The sequence below is a fragment of the Hydra vulgaris genome, chromosome 12, assembly GCF_038396675.1.
Source record: "Hydra vulgaris chromosome 12, alternate assembly HydraT2T_AEP".
In the NCBI taxonomy this organism is placed as follows: domain Eukaryota; kingdom Metazoa; phylum Cnidaria; class Hydrozoa; order Anthoathecata; family Hydridae; genus Hydra; species Hydra vulgaris.
The window spans coordinates 24007501-24017013 of NC_088931.1; the positions used below are offsets into that span (position 1 = coordinate 24007501).

Here is a 9513-nt window from a genome sequence, read left to right on the forward strand (position 1 = left end):
TGCTGCAGTTTTCTATCAGAGTATATAGAAGAACTTCTTCATAAAAATTTGTAGACTTTTAGCATTAGGATAAGTATGGTTTGTTGATGATGACATCTTTTAAATGAATCGAAGGTACACTTTCACTAGTTTGTTTAATAATCTTTAACTCGAACTCGATCGAATATTTTGTAATCTCGATTGAACTCGATCAAAGATAAAAAACCTTATCTCGCACAGTTCTAAAATATATATATATATATATATATATATATATATATATATATATATATATATATATATATATATATATATATATATATATATATATATATATATATATATGTATATATATGTATATATATATATGTATATATATATATATATATATATTTTAGAACTGTGAACTATAAAATATATATATATATATATATATACTACTGTGATCAAAAAGTAAGGTGAATTTTTAATTTAAACTTCCCGCCTTATTCGAATCGTCCAATCTTTTTTATTTTTAAGTTGGTAGGAATGTCATTAACATTTGCGCCAAATTACATGTCAAACTCATAATTATTTTTTTTTGTTTACGCTTGTTTCTGAAGTACCAAAAGTGCATTCGGCGATTTTCACGATGTCTAATTTTGTTGAGCAAAGAAGTGCTATTAAATTTTGTTTGCGGAATGATATTTCTGCTGCTGAAACGTATCGAATGCTGCAAAAGGCCTTCGGTGAAGAGACTATGTCTCAAAAAAATGTTTACAAGTAGTACAAAGACTTCAAAGAAGGCCGAGAACGTGTCGATGACTTGGAACGCTCCGGACGACCATCGACTTCGATTGATGATCGCCACATCAACAAGATCAAAGAATTGGTGCTTGCAAATCGTCGGTTAACCATTCGAGACCTTGTTGACATGGTTGGAATATCATTTGGGTCGGTGCAAGCGATTTGGAAGGATCATTTGGGCCTCATCAGACTCAAATCACGTTTGGTGCCGAAATTTCTCAATTTCTTTGAAAAAGAGCGTCGCGTTAAAACGTGTGAAGCAATGCTTTCTGACTATCAAGACGTCTACAAATAAATTATTACTGGCGATGAGACTTGGGTCTACGCATACGACCCTGAAACAACCAACCAATCGAGTGAATACCGTGAAAAAGGCGAGCCGAGACCGAAGCAACCACGTCAAAGTCGCTCAAAAATCAAGGTCATGTTGACTGTTTTCTTTGATTATTGTGGTGTCGTGCACTACAAATTCCTTCCAACTGGCCAAACTGTCAACAAGGAATATTATTTAAGCGTTATGCAACGTTTGCGTGAAGCTATTCGCAAAAAGAGACCGGAATTATGGGCCAATAACTCTTGGATTTTGCACCACGATAATGCGCCTTCGCACACAGCAATGGTTCTTCGTGAGTTTTTCGCCAAAAACTCTACCCATGTTGCTCCACAACCACCGTATTCGCCCGACTTAGCACCGTGTGACTTCTGGCTGTTCCCAAAGCTCAAGAGACCACTTCGGGGAAATCGTTTTGAGTCCATTGAAGAGATCCAACGTAAATCGGCACGCGCATTGAAGGCTATCCCTACCGAGGACTTTTCGGCATGCTTCGAAGACTGGAAAAAACGTTGGCAAAAGTGCATTGGGGCCGGGGGGGGATTATTTTGAGGGGGATGATACAGATTTGGAAGAATAAATAAAGATTTTTCATTTTATAAAAAAATTCACCTTACTTTTTGATCACAGTAGTATATATATATATATATATATATATATATATATATATATATATATATATATATATATATATATGTGTGTGTGTGTGTGTGTGCGTGTGTGTGTGTGTGTGTGTGTGTGTGTGTGTGTGTGTGTGTGTGTGTGTGTGTGTGTGTGTGTGTGTGTGTGTGTGTGTGTGTGTGTGTGTGTGTGTGTGTGTGTGTGTGTGTGTGTGTGTGTGTGAATGTGTTTGTAAATCAGAGTTATACTTAACGAATAAAAATTTGTAGTTATACTTTACGAGTTATACTTAAGTTATACTTATTCTAAACAGAGTTATACTTAACAAAAAAAGACTGTAATCAGAGTTATGCTAAACGAAGATAAAAATATTTTAATAAGTTGTGTTTGCTACCAGAAAAAAACTATAATTTTTAAAATGGCGGGCAATGTAAGCAAGCTTTCGTTATTATTGATTTTTCTCTCTCGATTTTGTTTGCACATGGATTTCATATGAAACTATCTTTACCTATTGTTCGAAAACATTGTAGGAATGCTAGATAAAGAATTTTAAGAAAATATTGCGTCTTCATTGCATGATTCATCAGATTAGTTTTGTGTACAGAACTAATACATAATGAATTTTTTAAATTTAATGAAAAGTTGTTGTACATTTATATTTTCCTTTGAATAAAATTATAAATAAAAGCAAAAAGTTTTTCCATTTAAGTTTTTTAACTGGTATTCCTATACAAATAAGTATACATATGTACAAATAAGTATGATACTTATTTGTGTTGGTATATATGTATAACTATTTGTATATTTTATACATAAACAAATCTACTGACTTGTTTAAATATGATATTTAAACAAGTCAGAGATTTGTTTATGTATTTGTTATAACTTTCTTGTTAAAAAATAATGCGACTTTCGTTCTTATTTAGTGTAGTTTTAATGGGGTAAACATTACAGCCACATATGGAACGCACCAATGCCATCCCATAAAGGAGAGTGGTAAATATATGGTTTACATGCAATTGCCATACATGGGGTAGACTTTGTAAAAATACTTTAACAAACAGTAAACTTTGTGTATTAGTTACTTTTAATCATTACCCCATTGATTTGTCACATTTATTTTGATATTAATTTACGGCCAATAGGCTAGTTCAATTAGGGAATGAAAAAAAAACATAAAATATATAAAAGTGTAATGAAGTATATGTTATAATAATTTTAATTAATAATATAATAAATATTTTATAATAATAATAACAAAATCTAGTAACATATTCAAACAAATAATTTTTGAAACACAATTATTAAATTAAATAAGCAAACTTTGTACAGAAAACTTATTTATAAAAAGAGTTTATCAATATAAATTATAGTTAAAGTTTGTACACATGATTTTAAGAATTTACAATTTCATTTTCAAAAAAAGTAAATAAGATATACATTTATTATGGTTAACTTATTTACTTTCAATTTTATTAATGCATATTGATAGATGCAACAGCATGCAATAAACCAAGGTTGCTAATGTTTGATCTGATTTTAATACAGCATTATCATAGCAGCTGATTTCGCTTGCAAACTTTAAAATAAATTTTTTTTTTTTTTTTCTTTGGAGCAAAAAATTTTGTTTGTTTTATTTTGTATCTTTTATTCTTATTTTTTTGGTATCAAAATAAATCCGTATCAAACTGTTTTTGGCCATTAAGTTAAATCTTTATCAAACTGTGTCCTAATTTTAAGACTAATCCGTATCAAACCGTTTATGGTAATTAAAGCAAATTTGTATTAAATGTTTGTAGATTATAAAGGAAAAACAGCAATTACTGATAAATAATTTATTACTAATCAAAGCTCTTTAAATATCTTTTTGTACCTAAAACGTCAAACAATTAAAGTAAGCTTGCTCTTGTTTTTAATAATTTCTTGATGGCTGTATTTCAAAATTTTTTATTGTAAAAAGTTTTGTTTTGCTAAAAAAAATGATAATCAAGTTGATTATCATATCAGATATTTTCTAGAGAGATTTTCTGAATTTTTTTTTTTATCTTTTTGTAACTTTTTTTTGCTTTTTTCTTGTCAAATTATTCAGAAAGAAGCACGTACATAAAAAAAAACAACACATATATCAAAAAAACTCAAACAGTAAGTAACCTGTTTGGAAGTTTTTTGTTACTCCACTTTTTCCATAAATATTATTTCATTTTGCTTACTATCAAACTTGTTTTTGATTTGAACTTTTATATTGCAACTCTCTTCTCATAAAAGCTTTATTGATGTGTAAAAACATGTTCATGAAAGCCTTTTTTTTATATATTATTAAATATTAGGTTTAAGGCTACTGAAATAAATTTGTCACCGAAAGGCTTGTTAATGCATACAACGTTGTTGTATGCATTATATTATTATATTAATTAGTTCTCACGTATTTCTTGAAAAGTTTATTTTATAAAAAATTGAGTTTTTTTAAATCAAGCAAATCATTAAGAGGTTTGTACGATCATTCAACTCTGATAATTTTTTTTGCTGTCTCTTGTTCTTTTTTAGTTCAATTATTTTTTATGATAGTAGAATTTTTACTTTTTTTAACTATGATAGTTTGTAGAGCCCTATGCTAAATATTACTTTATATTGTCTGTTTTTGGTTTTTTGTAGTATTTAAACTGTACTTTCTAATAAGTTATTTCTTATTTCATGAATACACCATAGTGTATTTAAAAAATAGATGTGTTATTTTTATTAGTAGAATAAGTTGAAAAAAGTATAAAACTACCTCATAAAAACTTCTAAAAACTTGTTGCACAAATCTTTCATACATTGAACTCTTTAAATATTGTTTGCTAAGTCTCACATAAAATCAGAATAAGTTTGTGAATGGAGCTTTTTAGTCAAATTACCCAGAAAGTAAAATATGCGGTCGACTAAAAGTTAAAAGTATATTTGCTGAAAGTGAAACTTTTAAAATCTATCGGATCATCAATTTATAGAAATATGGCTACTGTTGGCTAAAAATAAGATAGTATTCACTTAAGATTTGCTGCAAATAAAATACTTGAAAAAACTAGAAATATGCATCGTAAGCTAAAAGCTCAAAATAATCTAAGTTTTGTAAAACAATTATTCGGTAGTTTTAAATTATCTATAGAACTAGAAAATTTATCAGTATAAATTAGTTAGACAGTCTCAATTAGTCAGACAGCCTCAATTTGTCAGACAGTCCAAAGGCTAGCTTATGCTACTTAAACTTCTCCTTCGTTTTTTATTTAGTTTTTGTCATGGTAAAGATTTTATATGGTGTTTATATAGTTTAAATGTCTTTATATTAATTATATTTGCCTCTATAAATTAATCCATAAGATTTCGTTTTATTTTTAGAAACTAGCAAAAACATGTTTTTCGTAGTTTCTAAAAATAAAACATTTTTTTTAGTTTAAACTTTTTGAAGTTGCGACACTATGCAGAATACCCAGGCTAAAGTATTTGTCCTTAATGATTGAAGTTTACACATACGTTCACATAGATATTTAACGTGGGATGTAGGAAGCAGATTTGTTGATTTTTTTTTTTATAAATACATTTTTTTAAAACCTGTTTTTAAATTTTTAGTCCTTAGAACATGAATTTTTTCAAAACAAAAATCTACACATATCAGGAAATAAAATTATTTCGAAAATAATTTTATTTCCTGATATATGTAGTCCAATATTCTGTACCATATTTTCAGCCTTTACTTTGTAAAGCGACAACCCTGATTCGAATAAGGAAACTTTTTCATTTTTTATTTTACATATTTTTAGTTCAAATATTTTTGAATCATCTCTGAAAATTTCTTTATCTAAATCATATTGTAGAACATATGGTAAATAATAAAGAAAAATGTTGTTGTTTTCTATATTAAAGTATATGGCCAGCTTAAGGTTAATTAAATTATTGCTGGTTGACTGAAATAAACAATATTTGAAAGATCGTAAATGAATTGTGTGAAACTATATATTAAAAAAATAATTTGTGTGAAATTATATATTAAAGTAGATGAACCAGTAATCAAGTCAATATTACATTCTAAAAAGTAGTAATCTTCGTCCATGTGAAAAGTAGATATGATACTTCATTGCTAAGAAGTATCCGTATAAAAGGACAAAATACTTTTAGTATTTCGTCCTTTCATACGGATTTATTTTTACTAAATTAAATTTTAGTAAAAATTTAGCTTTAGTATTATTAAAAGTTATAAATACCTTAAATATTATTCAAAATATTTATATCTATCTATCTATCTATCTATCTATCTATCTATCTATCTATATATATATATATATATATATATATATATATATATATATATATATATATATATATATATATATATATATATATATATATATATATATATATATATATATATATATATATATATATATATATATATATATATATAGAAAATATCATTCAAAGAGACAAACATTTTGTATTTATTTGTATTTATATGAACAAGTTATTAAATTTTTACAGGTAAAGTATTTCCTGACAAAAATGAATTTTGTTTTTTATTCAAACAGTAATTTTTAAAAAATTTCTTTTTTAAGAAAATATACTAAATCATACAACCTCGAAAATCGAAAGTAAATAAGTTTAAAAATAATCTAGATTGTTTTATAGTATTATAATAATATTTTTAGAATTTTAAATCTTTATATTAAATCAGATTACACGACAAGAACCTTTACAAAAACTTGAATTAGGTTTCAACTTAAAAAAATGCCCACAATTTTAAACTACAATTTACAAAAACAAAGACGGCTCTTCTAATATAATCTTCTTTAATAATCTATCGCTTTACAGAAGAGTTTTAATCTTGTTAGAAGAAAATAAAAATAGAAAAATAATTTATCCACTTAATTAAACTTGATAAGTTTAAAAAGACCATCAATAAATTAAAGTTTACAAAACAATTTTCAATAAATGGTTGTAAATATTTATGATAGCATAAAAATTTTGTTTTATACTGTAAAACTAAAGTAAATATAGTTCTTTATTATTAAAATTACTTATTGTTAATTATTTATTAGACTTTTATTCAACCTTTACTGAATATATTTTTTTCTAGTAAATTGTTTTTTACGAAATATTTACTTTTCTAGTTGCTCACTTCAACAGACTCTTAATTAGCAAGTATTCAGCTAATTGCTTAAAAAGAAATCAAAAAGGGAAAAAAAATGACTTGTTAAAAATAGAGGCGAAATAGTACGTTATAGTTTTTAAACATAAAAAGTGGTTCAAATAAGTTATATAACAAAGCTTTAATCCTTTATTCTCTTAAAAGATAACTTTTTTTTTTATGAACTTCAATTTAAAAAAATTTAGTTCAAATATAATTAGTATTAATTTTGAATATTATTAAATCAGTAATAATAGTTTGATATCTTAAATATAAAATTTTGATTTTTTTTTAAACAACAGTTATTAAAACTTTAGACTTTTAACACATTACGTATCGTACAATGCACAGGATATTAATAGAAATATTGAGCGCTCAGTTAATGTTGTATATTAGCAACAAGTAATTCGATTAAAAAATAGTGATAAAAAAAGCACTTTTCAGAGTACTAATTTTAAATTAATCCCAATGAATTGCTTAAATTTGTTAAGAACTAAATATTTGACTGGGAAAGCGAGTTTATTGCTTAATTGAAAAAAATTAAACTTGTAGTTTTGATCGAAAAACAAATTTAATGTTTATTGTGAGATTGAAGTTTACGTATTTTATTTTATTTATTTAAGGCGTTTTTTAATGGTGGATTGTATTATCTAAAGTGGATTGGAAAATTGAATAGCATAAAGTATATTATACACATTGAAAAGTGAGTTTTATGATGAACAATACTTGTGAAAAACTTATACAAGATTTAAAAGGTACGCCAAAAATTAGTCCTTCAATTATTAGCGTTATTCTACCAGAAATATGTAACTTTGTCAACACAAGTCCTAACGCAAGTCGAGTTGCATCACAGTTTCAAAAATTATGCTGCAGCCCAATATCTTCTATAATGTTAAATAAAACGCTCGACTCAATAAGTAATGGAATAAATCATAGTCGAATTGAACAAGTTTGTCGATTAATGTCTAAGAATAACAAACCAGACGAAGAAGAATTTTATAATGAGTTTTGTTTATCATGGATGAAAAGCGAGCCCGCTGAGCATCAAATTTTAACGTACGTTTTAGCTTCAATATTATCGCCAATAGGATTGTTTGCCAACATTCTTATTTTAACTACTGTTTATAAAGTAAAAAAAATGCAAAATCCTACCGGTTATTTTATATGCAATTTGGCTATAGCTGATTTATTTGTCATTTTAGAAACACTTCTTTTTCATACATTTTACAAAAGCGGTACTATGAGTATAGCCTCCGAGCGGGTTCAAAAATTTATGTTTCCTTCATTAGATATAATGTTAGGTTCTGCTTCATTATTACACGTTACAGCTGTAAGTATTGAACGAGGCATTGCTGTTGCATTGCCGATGAAGTATCCATTTTACCTCAGTGAGCTTCGAGCAAAAAGACTTATTCAAGGCATCTGGGTATACTGTACTTTGATATTTTTTCTTAGTATATCAAGAATATGGGTGGTACAAAAAGTTTATGAGGAGACCATTTTTTTTGTTGCAGTTTCATGCAGTTTTTTTATACCTTTTATTCTTGTGACAACATCTTATGGTATTATAATGTTTTCAGCATTAAAAAGTATTAAGATGGAGCATAGTATTAGAAAAGTTATTGCCGCTATCAGCAGAGTGGATGACAATCTTTTGACAAAAGCAACCGTAAGACCTACTAGGTTTCGAGAAATAAAAATTACTTTTAACGTGATGACAATGACTATACCGTTTGTCTGTGGTTGGGGATATTTTATGACATGTAGTACGTATGAAATAGCCGCTAATTATAAGTTTAAAGGCTTTCAAAATTGGTTGATCATGTCTCTTCCGTTTCTTGTTTCATGTGTTAATCCGTTGACGTATATCGTTTTCACGCGTTCGTTAAGACAAAGCTCGTTTAGAGTCCTTTCAAACTTATGTTCAAATATTTTTCAAAGAATTTCTTATAAACGCAAAAGTAATCGTCGAAATTCTAACTTAAATTTGTAAACTTTATAAAGGTCTTTCATATATGATGGTATATTCCCCAGAACCATGAGTATTGTCATCAAAACCATGGGTATGGTCAAAAGAACCATGAACATGGTTACCAGATGTAGTTTAACTTATTAATTATAAATGTTATATTTATATAGTTTTAAATTTGTTGTTTTTAAAACAAACGATAAAATAAAATCAAGCTTGTTACTACCATGATTTTTATAGTAAACTTTGTCGATATGACCGCTTAAGCTTATAGAATTAATTAATACCAAAGTTCAAATTCCTTTATATCAATTAGCTGTTTAAAATATGTTGGACAAAATTAGATGGGAGCTTGTTTTAAGGTAGCAAAAAATTTGGGACAGCATATGACTAGGGTTGGTAAATTATTTAGAAGTTAAATACAAAAAAGTTAAAAGAAAAAATGAAGTAAATGAAAATATCGATTTTTATTTTATGCAAAGTGCTTTTAGATTTTTCAATCTAATAAATAGTTATTAATTTAGATTAAAACATGTGACTTGAAGATTAATTGAGATAAAACTTCTGTCTTTTTAAATGTTTTTCGAAAACAATCGAGATAAAAACGCGTTTTTCTATTCAAACAAATCAGAAAAAATCAGTTAAGAATTTATCCGAATAAAATAAGCTTTC

At 26.9% G+C, this 9513-nt stretch overlaps 1 protein-coding gene across 1 annotated transcript in view; it reads left to right on the forward strand.

The window, feature by feature from the left end:
- LOC101235146 (melanocortin receptor 5) overlaps positions 1-9066 on the forward strand; it is a 100788-nt gene extending 91722 nt beyond the window's left edge. Inside the window, exon 2 of the mRNA XM_065812622.1 lies at positions 7496-9066. Within this exon, the coding sequence (XP_065668694.1) occupies positions 7585-8865 (1281 nt within the window). The 5' untranslated portion in view covers positions 7496-7584 and the 3' untranslated portion in view covers positions 8866-9066. The remainder of the gene's footprint in view (positions 1-7495) is intronic.
- The last annotated feature ends 447 nt before the right edge of the window (positions 9067-9513 follow it).